This window comes from Conger conger, chromosome 4 (genome assembly GCF_963514075.1).
Source record: "Conger conger chromosome 4, fConCon1.1, whole genome shotgun sequence".
NCBI lineage: Eukaryota > Metazoa > Chordata > Actinopteri > Anguilliformes > Congridae > Conger > Conger conger.
Genome location: NC_083763.1, coordinates 29991924 through 30018836, shown reverse-complemented (window position 1 = coordinate 30018836; position 26913 = coordinate 29991924). Strand labels below are relative to the sequence as shown.

The 26913-nt window shown below is 39.9% G+C and overlaps 2 protein-coding genes across 2 annotated transcripts; one reads left to right on the top strand and one right to left on the bottom strand.

Annotated features, from left to right (window-relative positions):
- Window positions 1-3026: 3026 nt before the first annotated feature.
- On the bottom strand, window positions 3027-15428 carry ankrd29 (ankyrin repeat domain 29). Its single transcript, XM_061240197.1, has 10 exons — window positions 15122-15428; window positions 13955-14065; window positions 11428-11526; window positions 9398-9496; window positions 8986-9084; window positions 8362-8460; window positions 6614-6712; window positions 5193-5288; window positions 4652-4750; window positions 3027-3519 (listed from the first exon to the last, which is right to left on the bottom strand). The coding sequence occupies exons 1-10, from the start codon at window positions 15131-15133 to the stop codon at window positions 3436-3438; spliced, it is 897 nt and encodes a 298-aa protein (XP_061096181.1). The 5' UTR covers window positions 15134-15428; the 3' UTR covers window positions 3027-3435.
- Window positions 15429-17871: 2443 nt separating this feature from the next.
- On the top strand, window positions 17872-23004 carry cts12 (cathepsin 12). The gene is made up of 7 exons (XM_061238935.1): window positions 17872-18021; window positions 19103-19225; window positions 19347-19511; window positions 19979-20200; window positions 20750-20918; window positions 21242-21347; window positions 22905-23004. Exons 1-7 carry the CDS (start codon window positions 17872-17874, stop codon window positions 23002-23004), a joined length of 1035 nt encoding a protein of 344 aa, XP_061094919.1.
- The last annotated feature ends 3909 nt before the right edge of the window (window positions 23005-26913 follow it).

Sequence of the window (26913 nt, the reverse complement as noted above, 5' to 3'; positions counted from 1 at the left end):
GTATTTGTAATTAAATTGCTGAATAGACCAAATGCTCTCTGTTGAAATACTAATTGAAATAATTCAAATGATTGATTCAAACACTATTTTAAATAAAGTATTACAAACTCGGCATATCAATTTGTTCCGTACAATTCAAATACTTTAGAACTATTATTTCAAATGAAAGTTTAAATGTATTTCATGAAATACATAAGGACTGCAGTAACCCTGCAGACTTACCTAAGCTGGTTTAATAAAAGAGCAATGTGACTATTTATGTAAGAGATACAAAGGAATTTATCAAAATTGTTCAAGTTAGACATGAAACAAGTCAATTTTGTTGTATAAAGCCCCTCTAATACATTCATGCTCAAGCATGAACAATGAGCCACTCTGGTAATCACATTACCTCTAGTCTCTATCTGTATACAGTAGCTGTTTGTGACAACTTCCTGACGACCAGAGGGAAGTACCCGGAATTAACAGTAAAGGAGTGAGTACAGACAGGAATTACAGGAATTGTAAATGGATACTTTCACAATTTCATAGTCTGAATGCAACCTTATCATCGTTAATACTTCATCTTTGTAGTCAGATATGAATTGACCCCTAAGGTTGGAGATAAACATACCCCAGGGAACATCTTAGTGAAATTCATACTTTTTTCTTCTATAATTTCAAGGCATACATCAAATAATGAAATTACAAATATTTCTTGTTTTAAATATTTGATATTCAAATGCTTTGAAATAAATCAGGGGTGTCCAATCTTATCCAAGACCTTGATGAGTAGAATCAGCTGTCTTAGTCCTTAGTCCACACACACCGGCCCTTTCTTGATAAGATTGGACACCCCTGAAATAAATCAAATGATCAGCAATATAATTGTTCTAAATAAACAAAAGAAAATGAATTTATTTGTTTGTGTATTTTCATGCGTGGCCATGACACATTTTAATGGCTATTTGACCCAGGTCTGCAGTGCAATATCACAAAAAGACTATTTATAATTGGGAAGTGTATAGCTAGCTAAAGAAACCAAGAAGTATTATTGTAAATAAAATAAAACATCATAAAACATCGCTACACAATGATACTATGTCAGCACTATTTGGTAATCCAAAATGAAAGAAAGAGGTGGGTCTTCAGTCTATGTTGGATGTTAGGTTGTTAGGAGTTTCTGCTGTCCTAACCATATTGGATGGCTCATTCAAGATATAGCACGCAATATATAACAATTTGGGGCCCAGAACAGACTGGATATGTGACCAGGAACTGCATGTATGTAGGGGAGAGGCCTGCATGGTGCCCAAAGAGTTATGACCAGTGTTGGTGTTGGGTGTTATATCGTGAACTTTTAACAAAGCCAGGTAGGCTAGCATCCGGGCATTTAATTTGACACATGACGGTATCAGTAGGTAGTGAAGAGAAATGAAAGGGGGATTGTAGATCAGGCAAGCTGCAATAAAAACTATCCATGCCTTTGTCTCATATTCTGTTGATCGCTAATCCAATTATTGCCTGAATTATATACTGTACCTGTAGCAAAAATGAACAAATTTCAATCTACCATTACAATACCTTTGGAGGGCACTTTTTATAAATTGTCACAAAAATAGCAAGATTGACTGAATTTTCATGGCCTTTCAATAAATATGTGGTAAGTGAGTTGGTCTCTTTTTTTGTTGAAGACACTGCCTTTTTGTTTGGCTGTGTAACATGATTGTTTTGGCTTAATTGGCAGACATTATGTCTAATTAGTTTTGGTTATAACCAGCCTGACAACTGGTCCAGAAAATTAAAACTATACGATTTGAATTCACCAAATTGTTAGCCACTTTAAAGGTTTAGAAATAACACTTATTTAAAATGAGAACTGACGGCATTTAGAACTGACCAAATTGAGCCCATATTGCTGCTAACAGTGGGAAAAGAAGAACATAAAATGATGACACTGCAGAAGCATTCTTGGATCCACCACATTACTCAATATGACAGGACTGTGAATTCGTGCCTCCCGATGTACCACTTTACTCGATAATACAATTCATCAAATGCCACACGATTGTAAATCACTATATATGCACCAGTCAGCAAATGTTTTCAGAAAATTGACAGAAATTGAATTCACCTGACCAAAATAGGGTGGAATTTATTCTGATGGTGTTCGTAGCATTACAGTTTTTATATGTGACGCGATATAATGGCAATATATATATATATATATATATATATATATATATATATATATATATATATATATATATATATATATTATTCAGAGTAATTGTTGTGAAGGGGAAAATTCTTGTTACAATCTAAAAGTAGATATAAGCTTCAAATGAATGTGGCTAAAATATTCTATTGCCAGATTGTATTATAGTGCCCCCTAGTGGGTGTTCATAATCATTGCGATCAGAGTGTGTTTTGCAAGAATTGCACCCTAATACCCTGTTGTTAATCCAAATTTATTTAAAGCGTCTAGATATACAAGACAATAGACACGGGAAAAAAACTAATAAGGAAATGTTATTCCATTAATATTCAATTTACAGAAACACATTATCAATTGAAAGTGTATTCTTAGCCACTAACACAACAGCTGAATTCCTCTCTGAAAAATAAAACAGAAGAGTTTGTGCTTTTTCTATGTAACACACTATATATTAGTGGTCTCCAACTCTGGTCCTGGAGAGCTACTGGGTTTGCTGGTTTCTGTCTTCACCTTAAAATCGGCACCCAGTCGAGACCCAAATAACCAGGTGAGGTGAGTTAACTGTGTTAAGTGCAGAATAACAATAAAAAACCAGCAGACCCTGTAGCTCTCCAGGAACAGGGTTGGAGACTACTGCTATATATTGTTCTCTCCCTGTCCACCTCACCTGATGTGTGGCGATGTGTCTGGCACAAAATGGCTGTCATGTATCACCCTGGTGGGTGCTGCACATTGGTGGTGAGTTTCCCCCTTATCACTGTAAAGCCCTTATGAGAAGAGTGATAAAAGTGCTGTGAAAATGTACTATTATGCATATAAAAGAACATGACAATTTTCAGTATATTTTATTTCACAAATGTACAGTTTGTCACATTTATTACAAATGCTGAAATAAGAATTAGCAAAATATTTAGAAACGTACAGCACCAGGAGAAACATTTTAAGAAAACAGTTTTAAGAATTGCATTTCAACAGAACAAACGATGCAAGGCAGACTTATACTATACCTTTGCCACAAACCGATGTATAGTATAACGCGCAGTAACCGCCCTCCTGTCCGGTTCATATATGTCTATTAATTAATACAGGTTAATCTGAAGCCGCAGCTGAAAGCAAACACCATGTTTTGGGGAAAGATGAGAGATTGTTGGCTGTGCGTGTCTGTGATGCTCATTGACTGGAGCCCAGTGCGTTTACTTTGCCTCTGTAGCTATTGGTTGAGAGCTGGAGAATCATCATCAACTCTCTCCGTTCGCCGTCTGTGTCTGCAAAAGTCTCAGGATTCGGTCGTTTTGCGTTAGGTCTCTTGGCAATTCATTGTTCTGAAGGGAAAACAAACATAAAGTAAGAAAATAAGTTTAAGAGTAAAGATATATTTTACTTTGCATTGCTGATAATTATTCCAATATATCACATTTATTCTGCTTGTGTATTATTGCCGTAACTGCAAGAGGAGTGTTAACTTCAAATGTTCTCTACTGCCACAACCCTTCAGATCAGCCACTGAAGTATTTTAACTCACTAATATAGTCACATAGTATACAGCATACTGCAAACAAACATAATCAACAGTTGCAATGTCATGGCAAAAATATATCTTACTTTTGGATAATATTTTTTATGCATTTTTTATGCATGAGCAATAATTTCACAATGAAGGGTAATTATGATTTTAAAAAATGTATATCCTAAAATTGGTTAGTAAAACATTACATTAGAGTAATTTATCTGACGCGACTTTCAGTTGATTAGACTATTCAGGGGCCTATCCCCCCTGGAGCAATGTGGGTTAAGGCCCTTGCTCAAGGGCGCAACAGCTATTCACATCTTATCATGGCTACACCATGAATCACTAACCTTCTGGGTCCTGTACCTTAGCCACTGGGCTACAGGCTACCGCTTAATTTTTTATTTGCCTGTTATGAAAAAATAACCACTCTAATATCACTGATTCAGCATGCCAGAGAAATGTGTCTATTCAAGGCAGAAAGCATTAGAGGGTGGAGCCAAACTGGGGTGGAGCCTGAGAGAGTCACAACCATCCAACCAGTCACAAGCTCACAAGCCAAAAAAATCTTCTGTTGTCAAAATGGATAGAGTTTCCATGGCAACACAAATTTCCTATCTTGCCCCACTTGTTTGTGAACCAGACAACCTCGTACAGCCTCACTCTGACAGCCCCCCATGGTGACAGCACTTAGCTTGCTCTCTTTTTCCATATTTACCCTGATGAAGACCCACCCCCTCCTCTTTTTCTCCCTCTCCTCCACTATCTTTCTCTCCTGCACATTGTTACACAGCTTCACTCCCTCCGTGGGGAATATACACAAATGCCGGCACAGGACAGCTCTAATGTCCCCCCTATGTGTTCCTCCCCAGCGACCACACTGCGACCACACCGCGACCATGAGATTTGAATGTCTGTGCCCCTGTGGCCCTGAGGTGACGACCCACCTTGTTTGTTAAAACGGGATCTGCGTTGGCAGCCAGCAGAAGCACCACTGATCGGATATTCCCACCCATGACCGCAGCATGGAGAGCAGTGGAACCGTTCTGGGCATCAGGGTACATAAACAGAGATTCTCATTAAAACAATACCCCAGTGTCATTATTTCACTAAAGTAAAATAAACATTTTCCACTGTTACGAATATGAGACGAAGATTTGTTTTTGTCTTTTGCACTATGCATACACATGCGTGTGTATTAGATATTTTACTTCCAGACAATATCAGGAACAACTAAGTAGAGTTTGTGATTCTGGTTGTTCTTGGGTGATAAAAACTCCATTAAGCCTCTACAGCGGCGGAAAAAATCAAGCTCTACAACAGGGGCTCCCAAACTTCTAATGCGACCCCAAATAAATGTCCCCAAATTTATGTGATCTGCACATACGCCAGAAGACCAATCAGAAGACCCCATCCACAGATCAGGTGACCCCACATGGGGACCTGGCCCCCAGTTTGGGAACCGCTGCTCGGCAGAATTCTCCATACCTTCAGAAGGCCAAGACAAGGAGAGAACTTGAGTAGCTCCTCGATAACGTCGCTATACCCTTTGTGAGCAGCCTTGAACAATGCAGTTGAACCGTCCTTCAAAAGGGAGGAGAGAAATGTGTAACTCACACACAATGGGCCTGATGTATCAATATTTTCATAAAACTGTAAATGTATAAAAAATGTGTGTAATCGGAAATGAACTAACCAATTCTGTTGTATTTATCAAACATAGCATAGACACAGATTTTTTATATCTAAGTATGTTGATAAATCCCACATTGTTTGTGTAAATATATTTACGAACTACAATTTAGAATAATAGCTGAACGATCAGGAAAAAAGCCTTCCCCCACCTGCCCTTCCACTGCCTTGGTTTGTTTTTCTTCTTTTATACTGCAGACCATGACTCACCACAGGAGAACTATAGTAGTAGTATATATAGAGAATTTGAGCCAATTTTTGTTGCACCACTTTTTGAATGTATCCATATGTATCTGTAGCCTTGACATTTGACCTATATAGTTGTCATTTGATAAATATGTGCCCAGTGTCAAGCTTCAAGTTGATACTTTCTTTGTCCCAATCGGATAAATAGTTCCCCAGTTATCAGCAAAAACGTGTTTTCTAAGACAAAAAGTAGGTTCACAGAAGAAATAGGTGTTGTACAACTTTGGTAAACATACATCTCTGATGAACAATGACATACAGTATAGACAATTGTAGGCCAAAAAAAGTGCCATTTTGTGTAGCACCTCTATTCAATTGGCCATATGATCTTGACCTTGACATCTAACCTATATAGTTGTCCTGATTGGACATTTAGTTCTCGAGTTATCAGCAAATACATTCTTTCCAAGATGGCCACCCTACTGGATGAAAAGTAGGTCTAGGTCACAAAACAAATAGATTTAGCAGAACTTCAGTAAATATACATCTCTGATGTACAAGGACTAGTTCCAGGGCTTTGCAGTTTCTGAGATTCCAATGCCACAAAATTAACCAACCAGAAGAAAAAAAAAGAGGAATATATATTTTTAGAGTATTTTCGGACTAGTGGGAGGACATGGAGTCTGATGACACATATAATTCCTGCGGGAGATCAATGTAGAAAGAAACCCAACAACTGGTATAAGCCAACCCCCATGGGGGAGGCTTAATGATTTACGATGACATTGGTTTCGGCTCACGTTTGATAAATGAGGCCCATTGTTTCAAACAAGAACAAGTACGACGGGGGCCACATCCCCTTTAGAGGCTGAATAACTGAATGCATTTTTAATATACCTTTCCACATGGGTCTCCTTTTGAATCGGGAGCTCATTAATAATCTACACTGTCTCACAATGGGAAATTTGGCATGTGTGTCTTTGAGGGGGGGGGGGTTAGGAATCCTCTGGGGCGTGGGTACGCGTGTGTACTTTTCTATGGGCATCCCGCTCAGCTCCACGCAGCAGCAGAACCTTCACGACCTCACTGTGTCCCATCTGGGCTGCCATCCAAAGCGGGGCGGTGCCATCCTGAAATGGAGAGGAGGAGACAGGCCGAGGAGATGCTTTATATCCCTTCATGTAGACTTTCTACTGTCTACTCTCTTTATCAGGTTTGCACCATCCATATACACCTTCAAATCCCAGCTCAAATCTCACTTCTTTTCTCTTGCTTTTAATTCCATATGATAACTGTCTTTGTTGTTGTTTTTGTTGTATCTTTATGTATTATTATTGCAGAACTGGGGATTTGTTTTCACTGTTTTTATTTTTTGCATACACTCACTGAGCACTTTATTACACCTACTTATTCATGTGATTATCTAATCAGCCAATTGTGTTGCAGCATTGCAATGCACACAATCATGTAGATACGGGTCACAAGCTTCAGTTAATGTTCACATCAACCATCAGAATGGGGAAAAAATTTGATCTAAGTGACTTTGATTGTTTGTGGCAGTCTCTAGTGTTTGCAAATAATTGTGCAAAAAATAATAATAATGCAGTGAGCAGCAGTTCTGCAGACAGAAACGCCTTGTTAATGAGAGAGGTCAGAGAAGAAGGGCCAGACTGGTCAAAGCTGACAGGAAGGTGACAGCAACGCAAACAACCACACATTACAACAGTGGTATGCAGGCTACATCAGTAGAAGACTAATAAATGCCTAATAAAGTGTTCAGTGAGTGTATATAGTAATTAGAAATTGTACAGCTTCAAAAATAAATGTGACTAGACTTCACTACTTTGCTAGTTTAATAGCTCAACCAACATAACCTATAGGCCAGGGGAGGATGGGCACCCCCCGTTCTCACAGTTTGAAGGCTGTTTTTTTTACGTCTTGCTATCTGGGGGCCCCTTGGGTGGGGCGACATGGCTCAGGCAGTAAAAGCAGTTGTCTGGCAGTCGGAGGGTTGCCGCCCGGGCTGTGTCGAAGTGTCCCTGAGCAAGACACCTAACCCCCAAATGCTCCTGACGAGCTGGTTGGCGTATGTGAGTGTGTGTATGAATGGGTGAATGAGAAGCATCAATTGTACAGCGCTTTGGATAAAGGCGCTATATAAATGTCAATCATTTACCTTCTCCTTCTTCACTTCTTTTACTCTGTAAAGGATCTTTCTGACAGTCCTCTGTGAAAAGCTTTATATACAAATAAAATGGATTGAATTCAGAAAATAAAAGAGAAAGACGGACAGCAAGCGAAGAGGAAAAGGTCAGATAGACAGGCAAAGAGGGATGAATTGGTGGAGGAGAGAAGAACACAAGTAAGGATAGTAAAAGATGACAGAAGTGTGAGACAGGAGAATGGACAGGAGGAAGAAGAAAAAGTACAGAAAATGAGAGGGAAAGAGAGCACAATATGGGTCATAAAAGGAAGGGAGCTGAGAAAATGGAAGGAATGGAGAGAAAAAGATATGGTTGTGGCGGCTGCCCTATTGAAAACAACTGTTCAAGCTAGGTTCTGAAACAGCTGGTTGGTTGTTGACCACTTCAGACCAGCACCTAGCTCCACATGGTTAAGCTGGTTGGCCAGTTCAGAGCAGCTCCCAGCTTGACAGGGTTTGACCAGCTCAGTACCCGCTTGACCAGCTCAATTTTCAAGCTGGCCAAGCTAGCATACGTAGGGTGTGGCTCTGCTCTGGCGGACATCTTCCAGTTTCCTGCGCTGTGAGGACGCTCACCTCGCGTGGGTGGTTGACTTTGGCCCCCGATGACAGGAGGTGCCGTATAACGGTCACGTGACCTTCTTGGGCGGCGAGGAAAAGGGGAGTTGCACCATCCTGAAACACAATGACACAGGAACGGTCACATTACACACAGACCGAGTGGTTACATGATACAAGCACGCAGCACACGGCATGACAAGCATACCATACCGTGCACTTGTAACATGAACTTGTAAGTTCAAAGCACTGGCCATAAAGAGTAGAATGTTTTTTATGTAGGCAGTCATATTTGCTAGCCTATTTGTAATGATTCTTTTACTGGTTTTAAGTCATAGTAAGTCATTTCATTATGGAATTATGCACTGTTATATTCTGTTCCCTGACCAAAAAGAAATCTGAACATTTAGTTATTATTTAATAACAAATAAGCATCATTTCAGAGTTGATACTCTCCCTCTGGAAAGTGTGTTAAAACATAAAAAGATATCAATAACCAGCAGTAAGTCCCTAAGAGCTGGACTTTTCAGAGTGACTCAGCAGATGACTCTGCATTCAATCTGATATTCTCAGACCCGAAGCTTCAAGGAGGAGAAAGCAGTGCAGCACGGGGAAGGCAGGTCTGCGTTGGCGGTCACTCACACTGAGTTGGTCGTGAACGTTTGCGCCGTTCTTCAGCAGGGTCTCCACCACCTTGGCATGGCCGTGCTGAGAGGCGGCTGATAACGCCGTCCCGCCGTCCTGCCGAAAGACAACAACAGCGGTGCTTTATGACCCGCCATGTCATACGGATGTGCAATAGCACGATAGCACGGCTTCTGCTGGGGAGGGAGCGAGGAGCCTCATTAATTCAAGCGAGTCTCCCATAGGCCTGGGATTGTTTGACGCGGACATTTTTTGAGATGTTTTCAGACATGTCAGCGTGTTCTGAATGTCCTCTCGCTGTCCCCTGAGTCACCACACTAGGGTAGAAAAATTTATTCACTGTTCTCTTGCCTTCTGAAACTGTCAAAGCTTTAGCAGCATCCAAATCGGCCCCGGGCAGGCAGAATACCTTCGTCTGCGAGTCGGTGGAGGCCCCAAACTCAAAGAGGAGCTTGACGATGTCGTTGTGCCCCTGCTGGGCGGCGAAGAACAGGGCGGTGGAGCCTGACTGAAAAATAATATTCAGACACATCAGCTCTGCAATACAAGGAAATAATATCAAATGAACATCATTTTAAAAAGATTTTAATGCAGTGTTCAGGGGCTCTGACAACTTTGTTGGATTCAACTGTGAGTGCACGCCATCTATTGGTAAAAGGGAGATACTGTCATTATGTTGGGGTGTACATTGAGCAGTGAGGGAGAGAGATTGGGCTCATTCCAATCGCTTATTTTTCTACACTTTTTTATTTTCCTTGCTCCTGACCCGGAAAGCTCCACTATTTTTAAGGACATTCAAACCCATTCAATGTTTCTTATAGGAGCTAGAAGTAGAAATTAGGAACTCTTATCTTTCCTTTGAGCAAGAAAGCATCAGGGCATCCTTTATTCATCCAGTATTTTTTTTTGGATACATACATCTGCCACACATCAGTTACAGACGTGGCTTTGAACTAACATTTTAAGGACATTCCATTCGCCTAATTCCTGTCTTTCATCTTTTCCTATCCTCTCCCAACGGGTGGAGCTAGGGACAAGAAAAGGAGAAAAGAAAAGGAAAAAGAGGAGAAAAATAAGTGATTGGAATGAGCGTAGTGTGTCAAAGGGTGAGTAAATTAAGGAATGAGTGACTGAGTGAGAGAAGCGAGTGAAGTAGAAAGAGTATCTTTCACAGCAAAGTTTTGTTGTGTATGTCTTCATATGTACAAGGCTAAACACTTGAATATTTCCAATTATTTATTTACAAAAAAAGTTATATTTTCCTGAAACAGAATCACTGAACAAACAGGTTGATAGACTATGATCTTTTCTATTAAAAAAACTTTTTGGAGTATGCCAAAGCAGGATAAAATGAGCATATGGAGAGGTAAATAAACACAGACCACTTAGAGAGCCATTACACACACATTGAGTCTCATCTGGTCTCGTGGGGAACACACACGTGCAGAAGTCACATGAATAATGCATTAGCTATCCGCCTCTGTTCCAACTCAATAAGCTGCTGCTGACCACAGCATTTTCAAAGGGCTTAATTTGCCTCCGGTCTTGGCTTCCAGGGCCGGCCTAACAGTCTTGACAACAAGCAGGAAGCTGGCCTAAACTGGTCAATGTATCGACAACTCAGAAGTCCTATTTCACTTTACTCACGCTGCTAGACAACAAACATCTATGGCCGCTACCAGACAACACAGAAGTAGTTATTACATTAAGTGTGGCTATAGAAAATTGGTCTATTTCCTGCACTGAATAGCTAGATGTCATCCTTTAGAAAATATTACCAGGATACTGTCTCATGCTGGTTTCTTTCAACTTAACTAGCTATTAGCTTTCTTCTGTAGCTGACTGACAGGAAGCTGAATCTGACTATTAAATTGGGGTGGACGGGTGGAGGGTTTGAGGACTGAAAGACAAACTGAAATGGAAGTTAGAGCACCACTAGCTTCTGCGATATGATGTACACACAAGAGAAACTTTTTGAAGGGCAGGGAGTCGATTTGACTGACGTGAAATGAGGAGGGGGACATCAAATGAGGATGTGCACTGTTGTGTGAAAAGGTTATTGATTGGTGGGGAAAGGAAAATCGAAAGACATTTGATCAACATAGACGCCCACTGGTACATGAGATGATGTAAAATCTCATAGAATCTCGTTTTCCAGGAAGTAGATTGAAAAAAAAACTTGTGTGAAAATACAAGTATTGTAAGTATTGCAAATGTATAGTTCTTTTTTGGAATATATACTTTGTGTTCGTATGGTTATGAAGAATTGGCTAAATTGAGGAAAAAGTTCATTTTCAATTCACTTTGTCTTTAATGCAGAAGAATCCTACAGAGGTCTATGGAATATACTTATTTACCCCTGGCCTTGGTTTCAAAGCATAGCAGTGACATGCAGAGTCATTGTCATAGTGTGCCACACACACCCCCTCCTCACAGTACCTCTCTCTGTAGGTTAATGTCAGCTCCTTGCATAATCAGCTCTCTTGCACAGTCAAAGTGGCCGCTGTAAGAGGCCACCATCACAGCCGTGGTGCCGTACTGGAAGGCAGATGACATCACACACAATCAGGACAGCTCATGACCACTCACCTATGCACACACACAAGACACACACATGCAGAATGAACTCTGTGATATGTCCTATGGCACGCACACACCCCACATATTGGTCACTAACATCTAACTATAGCATTCATGCTGCAGGGACTATTCAAAAGATCAAACAGGACACAGGAAACATGATATTCAGTCATTATGTTGCAGGTATGAATCTCTGGTTGAGTAGTATTGGCCTTTTACTCTTGAATGTAGTAAATATCTAACTGTATAAACAGAACTGTTCATATGTATTTGTTTTACAGTAAATTGCTTCTAAATTAACCTGGATAAGAGCATACACTACTAAGCAAATTAATAAACATGACATAACATAGGGTAATGGCGAGAACAGGCCTTTTAGCCCAGCAATGCTCGCCTTTTCCTACCCCTAAGTGTACCTACTGCATAGTTTGCCGTATCAAGCCTGGTCTTGAAAACTCCCAGTGTTTCTGCCTCCACTACATGTACTGGCACGCTACTCCACACATTGACTAATTGTGCAATTGGACATTCCATATGTATAAATATCATATGGCGAAGCAGTTCCAATTATTGAAAGTAATGAAAATCTGTCCTCAAGCTAGGTGTGTCAACCTTGAATCAAACTATCACAATAGTTATCAGGAGAGTGAAGTCTGACAGCACATTGCAGCTTTATGAAGTCTTGCTCCCCCTCCACAATTCAACATTCCTGATTCCCAAATTCTGTCAACAACAATGTAATAATTATTCATTATTACAGTTTTTTACAATTGCTAACAAGCATTTTTTTGATACCGAGTTTCCAGAACTGTTCACCCAGTTAGCATAACAGCACTCTATGTGGACCAAACTGTGAATGAGTTTTTCATTGCTTTAACAAAAAATGCATTCAATGGACATAAAAAACCAGTCAGGCTGATCCACAAAAAAAAAGGATACATTTCTACGGCCCAATTTGCAAATGTTTGCCATTCAAAACTGATAAAAGTTCAAAAACGTATAAGCTAAAATTAAACTAGTTAGCAATTTGCTGAGCCACAAATATTATATTGAAATGTATTCAAAACCCTCAAATTGTTATAGGCCAAAAATGCTGATTGAAGTTGATGCTGAAGTCTGATTGAGAATGAGTTATTGAATAGAACAATCACACCTGATTCAGTTGGAGACCTGCCCAGGTATTGTGGGAATTTCTATCTCATTGTTGGAATGATTTTGTTCAGGATGGAAAATGGGTGACAGGGGAAAACAAATGGCTGGATGATGGAGGGAGAGGATGGATGAGTATCTCAGCTGATGATTGCCAGGGATGGATCAAGCATGCACAGAAGTTATTTCCCTGCTGTATAGCAAGAGAGGACATCTGGTGTGAGGGCATTATGATGATGGGAACATGTTGCCAAATGAAGTCGCCCAGGTAGACGAAAACCAGCACTACTGTACTTGTGACTTGCAGTATTTCCAGTAAAACGACACAGGGCAAAATTACTTACCACTGCAAAAACTTACAGAAAACAGTGCATCTACTGTAATGCCACTAGTTGTTAGTGTTTTTTTAGATCATTGTGCTATGACTGACAAAATATTGTTGTTTGAAGAATTATTGCTAGATTTCATTTTGAGACATGTTTGCAGTGTTTGGCAGTTTTTGTGCATTTTGGGCATGAAATAAACTGTTCAAGCTGCATGTTGGTGCAGAGAGCTGTATGAAAAGTTTTGAAACACTGAATTGAAAAATGCTTGCTAACAATTGTAAAACTGTAATTTATTTCTGCTTGCTCCAGTTTCTATCTTTTCAAAACCCACATAATATGGATGAGTCAACAGACAGACACACACATACCACACAAACACACACACACACACACACACACACACGCACGCACACACACACACACACACACACACACATAATGATGCTAGGATTTTATATAAGGATAAATTCCTTGTTTGTACCCGATGGTTTATGATCTGATTAGTTTTAATTCCAGTGGTACTCCTGGATTTCACAACAATTTTATATTATCTCATATTCCTTTGATCTGCGTGAAAGATGTTCCACGGATTCAACATATGTTCTATTTCAATAACCAGCTGCAGATCTCCTTTTGATAATTGGAATAGACATCCTTTCCTTTTGAAAAGAATCAAATGAAATCCTGGTTACAGTATAGGTATTCTATAATAATAGTATTAGCATCTTCCTTTTCACACAGCCACACAGCCACTCACACAGATACTCTCACTAAAGCACACACACACACATACATACAGTACACACAGATCACAAACATACAGACAAACATACACACATTTCCCTCTCTCTCCTACCACATGTAGTTTATATGAAAAGCATGCAGATGTAGTGGGTATGCATTGGTCGTACACTATCTTTGCAGTCTGCATCCACCCGACCACTGTTAAGCAGCAGCTGCAGCAAGGCCAAGTTCCCCTTCCTCGCTGCCCAAAACACAGCATTGGCTAGGGGAGTTTCCTTCTGGAATACACAGCACATTTATCCATTAGAAACCCAAAAAAAAGGGGATCCGCCCACCTGCTGTACATGTTTTCACTCATTTACATAACATGCTTTTATTTGGCTATGACACTATTCTTAGCAGATTATATCCAGGGTGACTGCACATTAGTTACAAGAGAATATAAAGAGCAAATAAAAAACTAGACAACTACCTAAAAATCTAACGTGACCATCTAATCAAATTACACTTGTGAAGGCAATATGGCCCACCAAACCAAAAAGCATTTGTTTTTGTTTTAGAATATAGAAGCAAAAGCATTGCTCTTAGATACTGTCAATCAAACAGACTTTGCTCCTCTGTCAAGAACCATAAACAGTTCTATGGAAATATGAATAAGGCTGTTGCATTACATCGTGTTTTGACTGCAGCTACCACTTAAGCAAATCAATCACTTCTCATGATCAAATTCATGTGGACGAACCAATACCATAATAACACTATTACATCCCCTTGCTTGTCCAACACGCCCTTTTTTGTTGTCGTCACGGGCCTTCTTATTCTTATTGAAAAATAAATGGCTATTACTTCATTTTAACTGATAAAGTATAATAAGTGCCATTAGTCCCCAAAACGTGGTTAAAATCAAGCTAAAGAACATATCGACATGTAAAGCGTCAACTGCAGCAACAATCCGCAGTTCTTAACGTAGATGGTACTGTTTTGTCTACGTTTCTGGTCGTCCAATATTTTAACTAGTTTACTGCGTCTATTATACGTAGCCATAATAAGCCGTTGTAGAAAATAAAACGGCAATTTAAAGCTTATTTCTGCACCTTTCACTGCCAGAGTATTTGTGTAACTCATACTTTCATTCTATACAGTGAAGGTCAGGCGACGGAACCCAATATGGTCCAGAGACAGAGTTAATGGCGCATATTGCGTAATAACAACAGTATAACATTACATAATGTTAGACCACCTTTACAAGCAGGTATGTCTAGCAAGCTAGGTGTTAGAATGCACACTGACTGCGAGCGACAAAATAGAAGAGCGGCAGAGAATACGTCGTTTACCTTGAAAGACATCCTGCAGAACTCATTCGTGACTCATCTCACTTTAGCGTGCTAGCAGGGGGATGGTGCATCGCCCTTTGAAGCAGTTAGGAGGCTAGCTAATACCCACTCGTTCTAGCGGAGACGCTATGGGTACTGAGAAAGATCCAAAACTAGGCTATATACTGTAGGTGCCCTGCAACCATCCACTGCAGTGCCGCACACCCACAAGCTGACAGATATGGGAGCTGCCAGCTGTCTCCCACACATCAGTAGCGTCTTACTCCGGCCACAGGGCGTGCACACGGGACATCTCACTGTCACGATACTGCACAATGGCTGGGTTATCGAAAGGTGCAGCATATGCAGCAGCCCGTGCTCGGTTTGTATCCTATCTCACTGTTCCCCCAAAAAGAAAGGAGCCACTGGAAACGTAGTTTTTCAAGTATAAATAGCTGAAGGAACCAATATATAACACTGCTATTAACCTTATTGGGTTTGCAATTTGTGTGTGTCATTTCTTTAGCCTGGTATGCATTTTGCTATTGGAGAAAAATAAAAAGAGAACATTCAATTTTAGCTAATGCTTTGAAATGTATTTTGCCATAATGTAAAATTTGCAACATGATAATCCATATTTTATTTAGATGAGTTTATGAGATTGCTTTTGCACATTCTCTCTTTAAACTTTTCAGAACAGGATAACAGGATTGCAGAAGATGATAAGAGCCTATACTTTCCCATACACCATTTGTGAGTGGAAAGCAGTTTAGCCTACTTCATGAATAAAGTGACCCCATATTATGCCACTATTTGTTATGAAACATTGTCAAGCCAAATAGGCACTGTCACATGCTTTGCAGCATGGATAACGTGATGGATTTGACTATGCCATTATAAACATACAGGTGCATTCACAGCATAAAAACAGGTTCAGCAGTTAGGGTAATTAGTATTTATCCACAGGCAGGGAAGGATCAAGTCATGAAATGTATAATATATATTTTGAGATATCTCTGTGCCACAGTTAAATATGATGTCTTATCTAATGCTCACAGTAAGGGATATGGATTTACATTTTTGTTAAACCCCACTATAAAAAAAATCCCTAAGATAAAGGAAAAAGTGCAATCAAAAGGCAAAGCAACATGAACAAAAAAGTGAAAATCACTGGAGGAGGATGAATAATGTGCTTGAAGATGCTACACAAACCTTATTGATAGTATTACTACTGTGATTCAAATTAATATTTTATATTCAGCATTAAAAACAAATTCCCTTATTTTCCTGCTATTTGACTTATATTATGACCGAAAATTAAAGATTGGATAGAATCATTTATATACAGAAAAGAAACACAACTCGTACATCTTCAAACTAACTAGGCATTCCGAGGATAGGCCAGAGTGTGACCTCAAAAAAGGCGCTCACCACCCTGAACAGTGTAATTTAATAAACATTCTTCTTAAATGCCCCATTGCATCATAGCTCTGATAATCAAGGGTTAGCGAAAACCACAGAAAAGCAAGATAACAGACACATAAGGATTTGATGATACAGTGGCAAGCTACACATTTGAATCCTGTAATAACCATCTATTTTTCAGGGGTGACCTGTAGTTAAAATACAGGCGGAGTGTGTATGACACCTCGGAGGAAAACAGCTAATTAACAGGTTTAGAATAAACAAATTACCCAGTTGCTTAGAAAAGCTAGCATTTTTTATTTAAATTTTTTGCCTATGCAAGGGCACTGTAAATGGCAAGAATATATAAACATTAATGCACACTGTGCATACATTCAACATTCCATTCAGTTGTTCACTAAAAATAAAAACACACTTTTAAAGGAAGTACTCTTGAAGGCGAAGGCATAATTGTGCCAGTGATATAGTACAATGTAATGTATTCAAGATATTCAACAATGTAGTTCACATATTTCCACATTTACAGTAGCCTGATTGCAGTGTGGAGTAATGTGTCACTTAATTAGTGCCCTCCTTGCTTCTTGCCCCCCACGCCCCTTTGGTTAAGATGGCCGTCAGAATTCTGCAGGCGCTGCGAAAGCACACCCACCGAAAAGAGGAATAAAAGATGGGCTGATAACACCTTATTATCAGTCTGCGCTGCGAACACACAAACCAAGAAACCAGCACAACCTTAGACTCTGGGATCAGAGACAACTCCAGGAGAGACGGCAAGTGAACAGCTTGGCAAGTGAGTAGCAGCCAAAAGATTTATGAGATTGAAGGCATATGCCTGTTTGTTATTCGATAAACAAAGTTTTTTGTTTGTGCTGTGCTAATAATAATTTAGTCATTTAACTACGTGTTTGCCTTTTACAGTAACTCTGACTTTTTCCAAACAGGAAAAGTAATTTCCTGCTTTTCAACACAATATTTAAATCAGCCTATCAGCTATGGGGTGGGTCTCCTGCGTATTATTTTAATTAGTGAGTAGAAGCTATAATTGTACAGATGACATTGTAGTGTGACTTACAATATTGTCATTGCTTCTCGGAAGACTACAATACATACGACATTGTAATAATTTTGTCACCATGTCAAATTTCTCCAGTATATCAAGAATAAAATACAATACTTTGCACATAAAAGTTTCTAATTCCAGGTGAGACACTGCTGCTGTAACTTTGAATTCAGCTGTAATGTATGTGCAAAACAATTTCAGCCACTCTGGATATGTGAGTCTCTGTAATAATGAAGTGTACTATGGTTCCATTAGATCAATGATGTTTAAATGATCTTTTGCAGACATGTCTCTAGAGTGGTTGAGCTCCATTATGGGGACCACACTTGTGTCCCTACTCTTGTGTCAGTGTCTCCTGCCGGTGCTGTGTTCAGAAGAGGAGATGGACACAGAGTGGAAGGCCTGGAAGAGGAGCTTTGGTGTGTCCTACACTGAGGTCAGACCCTAACCCACCCAATGCATATGCTTGACAATGCATTGAAATGTAATGGAATGTCAGAGGTCTGAAAAACCCTAACCTCTGTTTTGTGGAAAAAAAATAAAAATACAAAACAATATATATATTTTACAAGATGGCATGATGTACAACATGAGGGTTTTTTTACCAATTCGAAGTGGTTTATGTTTATCTACCAATGGAGGTTGCTGGAAGGGTTTAACCCACTTAAACCACAGTTATTTTTCATAAGAGTACATTTTCATTGCACCCCCAAATGTGTATGATTGAAAAAATTGTTTTCCTTATTGGACCTTTTTCTGTCTAAATTATGCAAACATATCAGTACAATTTTTTAATTACTTGATTTTTTACATTATTTTCTAATACAAACTTTTTCATTACTAATTATATTATCGGCATAACAATTTGAGTGAAAAGTTGAATTACATTAATTTCAGAATTTCTTTGTATTTGGTATGTTCACCTTTTGCTTCAATGGCAAGGTGCTGTAGACTCCACAAATGTGTACAAAACCTGATGATTAATGTATCCCAGCATTATTTGACAATGATCCAAAGAGCATTTTATGATGTTACTGATTGCTAAAATATTTTCAAAATCCTAAAACCTTCTGTTTATTTCCAGGATTACTTGGAAAAATAAAATCACAGATTTTCAATGTGGTCTCGGACTTTTGGACCCCACTGTATGTGCAATTTAGTGGTGACTGGCTCATAGTATCTCTCCTTGCAAATCTGTGGCATCATCTTTGAAGCTGATGAACATACATTAGACAGAACTGAAGGCAACAAGCAATCTCCAAAATAGAATAGAATGAAATTATGCTAAAACAAATCATTAGAAACTAAGACTACATCTTACAGTACTGGTTTTTACAGTCATGTTCATGCATCTTGCTGCCTGCTGAAAAAAAAACTCAAGCTAGGCTTTGAAACAGCTGGTAGTTGGTTAACCAGCTCATAACCAGCTAGACCAGCTCAATTTTCGAGTTGGTCAAGCTATCATAGCTGGATTTTACATCAGGGCAGGTACACTAAGGTTCTCCCTTTCATTTCAGACTGATGATAATGAACGCAGAGTCATCTGGGAGGATAACATGAAGCTAATTGAGGAAAACAACGCGGACTTCCTCAAAGGCACCAAGAGATTCAGTATGGCCATGAACAAATATGGTGACCTGGTGAGTGACCAGCCCCGTTGCTGCACCGCATATTGTGTGCATTGTTCTGGGTCATGCTTTTTACCCTCACCCAGAACCAGAACTGAACTGAACCTCATGCTTTTCTGGTTCCTGTCCACAGAACCGAAATGAGTATGGGAGGCTGCAGGGCACTAAGATCGACGCTCGCACTATCAAGCGCGGGAAGCAGGTGTCTGCCCGGAAGCTTCGCCTAGCCGGCAAGAAATCTAAGAAATTCAGTTTCGACTACAGAAAAATGGGCTATGTCACACGTGTCAAGGATCAGGTATGGGAGTGCACCCCACTCTATAATGATCTTTTTGTCCTGTTCATCATCCATTCATTCATCATTTAAAAGATTGAGTCATATATCCACAATTTTTCTTACCTTTCTCATGGTTACTCTTAATGTGGCCAAGAGAATATACTGTTAATTTAATAATTTAAGTATAGTTCAAACATGATGCAGGATATACACATAAAAACACACATGCAGTACATAAATAGCACAATCACACATTCTAAATAGTAGATTAACAGAATTTGTATTGTGTTTATATGTTATACTCATATGTTTTCATGCCAATAAAGCTAATGTGAATTTGAGAGAGAGTGATAATAAACCAACCCAAACATAAAATAGTGCTGGAGTAGCCCTATTTAACTTCAGATTCAGGAGTTCCAACATTGTATAAACCCAAGACAATCACAGCTACCAAACTACTGACTCCCGCTAAACACTCTGCTCCCCAGGGCTACTGCGGCTCCTGCTGGGCCTTCAGCACTACGGGTGCCATTGAGGGCCAAATGTACAAGCAGACAGGAAGGCTGGTGTCACTGAGCGAGCAGAACCTGGTGGACTGCTCCCGGCCTTACGGGACGTTCGGCTGCAGTGGAGCCTGGATGGCCGACGCCTATGAATACGTGTTGCACAACGGGCTGCAGTCAGAGGCCTCCTACCCTTACACCGCAGAGGTAAATACAACAAATACATCTTTTCTTATTTAGCTGATGGTTTTATCCAATGTGACATACAGCTGCGTAGACTAAGCGGGGGACAATCGCCCCCTGGAGGTTATGGGCCTTGCTCAAGGGCCCAACAGCTGTGGGAATCTTAACTCGGCTACGCTTGAACTACCAACCTTGCGGATCTCAGTCATGTATTTAGCCACTGGGCCGGGGGTTGGCAACCCTGGTCCTGGAGAGCTGCATGGTGTGCTGGTTTTTGTTTTTTCGCCTTAATACCAGCAACCGATTCAGACCCAAGAAACCAGGTGAGGTGAGTTAACTGTGTGTTATATCAGCAACTTGAACAACCTGAGCTTTCACCCTCATGCCCAATATTCATTCTTTATATATAATGTCCAACAATATTTTGTTGGGAAAACAACGGATGTTAAGGTCAAGTCTGCTCCGACGCACAAAAATCCCCCCTAGCTAATGAAGCGCAAATTAGCTCTTTGAGCTAATCATCATATGCAGAAGGTGCACAAAGTTCACCCTTGTAATTGAATGTGTCCCTAGGATACCCAGCCCTGTTACTATAGCAGCAGAAAGGCAGTGGCCCGGATCAGAGATTACAGGTTTATTCCCGCTGGGGATGAGCAGGCCCTGGCGGATGCCGTGGCAACGGTTGGCCCAATCACGGTAGCTTTGGATGCAGACCACCCCAGCTTCATGTTCTACAGCTCAGGTATGTTTGAATGGAGGAATTTAAAATCATAGTGAGGGTGGTGGCCATTCGGGCTCTGTTGTTTTTACCCTCTCAGGGTTTGTCTTATATTTTTTTAATGGCACAGGTAGAGACCAAGCATAAATACAGGTTAGAGAAAGTGTCTGTGTGCCCGTCTGGAGTGAGTTCATGTTTACAGCCTTCTTGAAGCATGCAATTTGCTAGACCGTTCAGCTTAAACCGTAGCCATAGCTAACCGTAAGTTGTAGTGTTCGGGCTCAGATTTGGGAAGAACATTAACACAGGGCTAAAAACAAAAACAATGCATTGCATTTGTCTTGCAGGAATCTATGAGGAATCCAACTGCAACCCGAACAACCTAAGCCATGCCGTCCTGCTGGTGGGATATGGTACTGAGGGGGGAAAGGACTACTGGCTGATCAAGAACAGGTGGGTGATTCACTGAACAGGCAGGGCTGTAACTACCATTGAGGACACAGAGGTCATGTCCTCTGTATTTTTTTCCATGTACAGTGGGGTCCAAAAGTCTTTTCTAATTTAATACAAACTTATTAATTACAAATTATATTATCAGCATAGCAATGTGAAAGTGAAAAGTTGAATCTTTGAAAGATGTACATGAATTTGAGAATTTCATAGTATTTGGTATGTCCCCCTATTGCTTTTATTGCAAGCTGTGCTCGAGTTTTCTTCGACTCCAAAAATTTGATCCATGTTATGCCAGCATTATTTGACAATGTTCCAAAGAGCATCTTGTGATGTTACTGAATGCTTGGCTTTTGTCAGTCTTCAAGTGTCCACATAAATATTCAATGGGGTTGAGGTCAGGTGACTGTGGATTGTGCAGCACTCTTTGCTCTTCTCTGGTCTTCGAGTAGCTCTTGGAAAGTAACTTTAATTTGTTTTAAATGTTTCAAAATCAAAAAACCCCCCAAGAGTTTCAATGTGGTCTCAGACCTTTGGACACCACTTTACATTTCCAAAGCCTATGTGTAATTTGATTAATTTAGTGAGAATATTTTGTCAAATTAGAAGCATATGTACAGCATTTACACCCAAAAATGCATCTTCAAAAATTAACAAATTAAAGGTAGAAACCCCAACTTATCTCCTCACCCCACCCCCACGAATCTCTTGACCTCTGTATTTTCTAGGTTCTGGTTACACCCCTGGTAACAGGCCCTGCTCCCCAGCAATTACCTGCACCAGGGATGTAGTAATAATGCAATACACAGCACATTTTATTTGCTTATGTAATCCACATGTATTTCCACACTGAAGGGGGCAATGACAGAGCCTGAACCATAAGGTTACTGGGCTTCCACCAAAAGTGTTTCTATGCATAAGGCTCTGTCTGATATTTTTACAAGAAGGGTTACCCCCTTCTGCTATGTTACAAGATAAACACCTCAAATTCCCTTTTGAAGTGATCATTTGTGTATATGTAAATCTATAATATAGGATTTGTACTGGCTTAGCAGGCATTTTCATTGCCACAATCTGGTGACCCAGATTAATTAAATAAAATAAACATTGACACAGCAGTTGAAGCAATTTAGGTCTTATGAAAGTGTTTTTCAAAACAGGCCTTTCTAGGATTTGGACCCACAACCTTCTTGATACCATATGTCTCCCCAAGCCAACCCACACCCCTGCTGAAAAAAAACAGCTATGTCAGTTTGACCATCTTGAAAACTGAACTGGTCATAAGCTGGTCTAGCTGGGTACCATATAAGCTGGTCAACCAGCATGGCCAAGCTGGTCATAAAGCTGGTCTTGCTGGGTATGAGCTGGTCAACCAGCTAGAAGATGGTCTGAACTGTTCAACCAGCTAAACCATGACAATCTGGGAGCTGGTCTGGACTGTTCAACCAGCTAAACCATGACAATCTGGGAGTTGGTCTGGACTGGTCAACCAGCTACCAGCTGTTTCAAAGTGTAGCTTGGGCAGTTCAGCAGGGACTAACCTCTCCTTCTGCTCCCTAGCTGGGGTACCGGGTGGGGAGAAGGTGGCTACATGCGCATGCTCAGGAACGAGAACAACGCTTGCGGCATAGCCAGCTACGCTCTCTACCCCATTGTTTGACGGCCGCCACTCCTGCAGGTGCCGGAACCTTCTGCTTCTCTCAGGGACTCCTGATGCGTCTAGTGGTGGATCAGCTATCAGGGTAACACGCATTACAGTGTAAATCAATCACATCATGTCCAGTGGATAAAGAACACCACCACTGCCTACACAAAAACACCACATTGAGAAGTCCCGGTAACCTTTTATCTTTGTTTCTACCACCAGTGTGTCGTAAGGAGAGAAACAAATACTGTTATTTTCTTTTCTTTTCTTTTGTTATTGTCCCCAGTATCAAAAGTTGGTTTATCTTGGCTGTGGTGCAAACAAACAGGAAATGGGCTGGGGAATCAGAATAGATCATTTGGATTTCTTGTTATCTTGTTAAATTCTTTCTTTTTTTTTTTCTCCCTATGGTAAAGACTTGGATTATAGTTTCACGACTAATACACAATTGTTACAAAGTCAACTGCAGTTTCACATCCCACAATTTTTATTGTGTAATCACCCGACCTGGTTATTAAATGGTTCTTATTTAAGGGAAAATCCCCCGCCCCACTATTCCTAAAGATATATGTAAATAAATACAAACAACGATTTAATGTGTTTGCTTTATTTCTTCATCATCAACACTGCAGATACTGACAGAGTTGTCAGATGCATCGGTAGAATTATTACGGATAAAAAATGAACACATTTTAAAGCAGCAACACACAGAACTGCTGTTAAGTCGGCACCTCCTCTTTCTGATCATCTATACCCAAGTGCCTTACTGTAAACGAGGCAGGAAAAGCAGGAACAGAAAAGAAGTCAGTGAACCAAGGTAAGCTATTCAGCCAGAGTGGGGTTAGCAGACACTACCAAGAGACGGAAGAAGATGGAAGAATTCAGGCATGACTGCAATGATAATGTTTGTCCAGCAGAGGGACACAAGTCCTCACGTTGACAGAGAATCCGCAAACAAGAGCAAAAGTGGGATCTTGTGTGGAGTTTGTTCAAGAAGTCCTCATCAGGAGGTATATTCCCCTCCCAATTAGCACATATACCATTATTACAGTGACATGTTGTGAACTAAAAAGGAAACATTTATTGGAAATGGTCTTCTTCATGCAATATTCCCATACCTCTATTTATTCAATTCCATTTTGTTCCTAAATAGAAGGATTCACAACAGCAACAAATAAAACTTTCTTGTGTAAAATCTCTTGAGGAATGATGGTAACTGAAAACATGTAAGTTATTTCACGATTTAAAAAAGCTTTGGCTCATTATGGTTTGCTTTGTATTTAAACTCTGTATCATTAGTATTTAGCAAAAAAAAAAAAAAAACTCTCAGAAGGGCTCATTCACCACAGTACAAAAAGTGAAACTAACAGCTGTCTGAAAATTGATCTGAGTAAAAACATTTTTTGATTTAGGCATAATGTGACATCTCTCATTAGTTATTAAACTTGCTTCAAAACCATTTGATAAGACTTCTTATTGGGATGATAGTCCCCTTTTGTATGGTTTATGCTTCAATGCTTTTTTAAATAACAGTTCTAGATTCGTTTTAAGAGAATGTGTATGTGTAGGTTTTGGAAATAGACAAATTGTGGGTCTTAAAATGGTTTTGCATTCAATGGCTCACATAACTTAGTGTGGCGAGGTTTGTGCCAAACTGTGGCCTAAAACCAAAGTGTATGTGTGTGCTGAAGGAACTACTGAACTGTTACACACACACACACACACACACCCTGCTTCTTATCAACATCTGCCTGGTTAATGAAAAACAGTGACTATGTTTTCACATTTTCATTTAACACCTGAATTTTTCCTTTGAGAGGAGGCTGTTTGTGTGCTCATTACACACTTACAGTGGAGTTCTGAGACCAATGCTTCTATTTGCATTCTTTTCTAATTAATTTATAACTTAATAAATAAATTACTAATTATATTATCAGCTTAACAATTCAAGTGAAAAATTGAATCGCTGAAAAGATTAATTTCAGGATTTCTTAGTATTTGGTATGTCCACCTTTTACTTCAAAGGCAACGTGTACTCAAACTGGCATGGGCTCGACAAATTTGTGTAAAACCTGATGATCCATCACAGCATTATTTTACAATGTTTTATGTTGCTACTAAATGCTTTGCTTTTGTCAGTCTTCAAGTGCCCCCATAAATGTTTGATGGGGTTGAGGTCAGGTAGTTGTGAATTGTGCAGCACTCCTTGCTCTTCTTTGGTCCTTGAGTTGTTCTTGCAAAGCTCAATGTGGTCTCAGACTTTTGGACCCCACTGTATACCTGAACCCACAGTTTAACAGGCATAACTGCTGATGCATGATCCTCTTCAAAAGTGACCTGACTTGCATTTCATATGTGTTTATTGTGATGCATAAAAGCAGAATACTGTCGTTTGACTCCTAGTATGAAAATTATAATCTTTGAAGGAATGTTGCGAGAAATCATCGGGGCTCTATGCATGTATTTTGTTGCTGAAGAGAGAAGTTAATGTTCACCAAATATCATCTCTAGTCTGACAGGCATGGCTTTTCTATTCAAACAATATCATGAAGTATTTATAATACTTAACCAGTTACTGTGCAATGATAAACTAAAGCCCACCTTAATTCAATCCAGTATTTGCACTGTGGAAATAATTGATGAAGAAAATTGTAGATAATGAAAATAAAGAGTACCTTATAGGTACATAAACTTGTATCCCTAACCGGCAATATATAATTAATTTGCACCTTTCTTGCTTGGAAAATGTATTCATTTGTACCCAAAGAGGGCATTACTGTACATGCAGGGTAAATTTGGGACAAATATAAGAGCAAAAATGTACCTCCTCCTTTAATAGAAAAAGAAGCTTTTCTCATCATCCATATGTCTGGACAAAAAGATATGCAGATGTTTTTTATTTGGAGAGATTTGGGGAGATTTGAGGACATTTGGGTGGAGTTTTGGGAAAACTCACATGGAATTTGAATGACTCTTGGTCTATCATATTTTGTACACAAGTTGACATCAAGTTTTTGCACAAATATAAAATAGTTCTGGGTTTGTCCTTTACTTAGAAAATGAAATATTCATTGCTAAACTATAAAAACATAAGGCATTTTGTAATTGTTTTGTATTTTATTTAATTTAAGTCTCCAACCATGTATGTGCAATAAATATTTTTTTGAAATATTGACTTCATTACTTCTATAGGACTCGTATGAAATGGATGGAAATTGCCCTCTAGGAGGGGGAAGTGGAGAGGGTTCATTCATGTGTTGAGTTTTCATAATTATAAATGGTTGTTTGATAATTGGAAATAAGGCACGGAATAGCTTCCATATATGCCAGAATAGCATATAAAAAGTCTAAGCTATGGGCTACTCATGCATGAAGGTTTCCTCTTCCACAATGAATGAAAACCACAAAAAGAATAAACAACAGAAAACAGCCCAGGGGGAATAATTTGTATGGAAATTCATGGCTGAATTCTGCAGAAATCGAAAATAAAACTGCAGGAAGAAATGACACAGGAAGGCAAAACAACAGGCAGGTGACCTTTGCTCATGGGCTCTTGCTCAAGCCAGCATTGTGGAACTGTTATGGCCCTCCTTGCCTACACACCGTACACGTGCTCCTGCTACAGTGCTATCTCTGGGTGGAGCCAGCTTCACTCCAAGTGGGAGTGCTTCAAGAAGCTGGGTGATTTGCTCTTGTTCCATATCCCGCTCGAAGAGGGGCTCGGATCAGGAATGATCTTGGGAGATACTCGCAGAGTGAAAGGAATGCGGTGGCTGCTTTTTTTGTGTGCTACGTGGGGTCTCTGCTCCGCAGGGGCGGAAACACCACAGAGTGGTCAGCAGTCAGACCGGGGAGGTTACGAAAACGGCACAGCCAGGGTTCGAGTCCCCAGGACCGACAATCACGGTGGAAGCAAGGTTTGTG

Excerpts from the sequence above, each read along its gene's own strand:
- cts12 (XM_061238935.1), top strand. The coding sequence starts at position 17,872 with ATGTCTCTAGAGTGGTTGAGCTCCATTATGGGGACCACACTTGTGTCC. Across the intron at positions 20,201-20,749 it reads CCTACCCTTACACCGCAGAG|GATACCCAGCCCTGTTACTA; the intron begins GTAAATACAACA and ends ATGTGTCCCTAG. Across the intron at positions 21,348-22,904 it reads TACTGGCTGATCAAGAACAG|CTGGGGTACCGGGTGGGGAG; the intron begins GTGGGTGATTCA and ends TCTGCTCCCTAG.
- ankrd29 (XM_061240197.1), bottom strand. Across the intron at positions 5,289-6,613 it reads AGCGGGATGCCCATAGAAAA|GACGGTTCAACTGCATTGTT; the intron begins GTACACACGCGT and ends TCCCTTTTGAAG. Across the intron at positions 3,520-4,651 it reads ATCCCGTTTTAACAAACAAG|AACAATGAATTGCCAAGAGA; the intron begins GTGGGTCGTCAC and ends TTTTCCCTTCAG.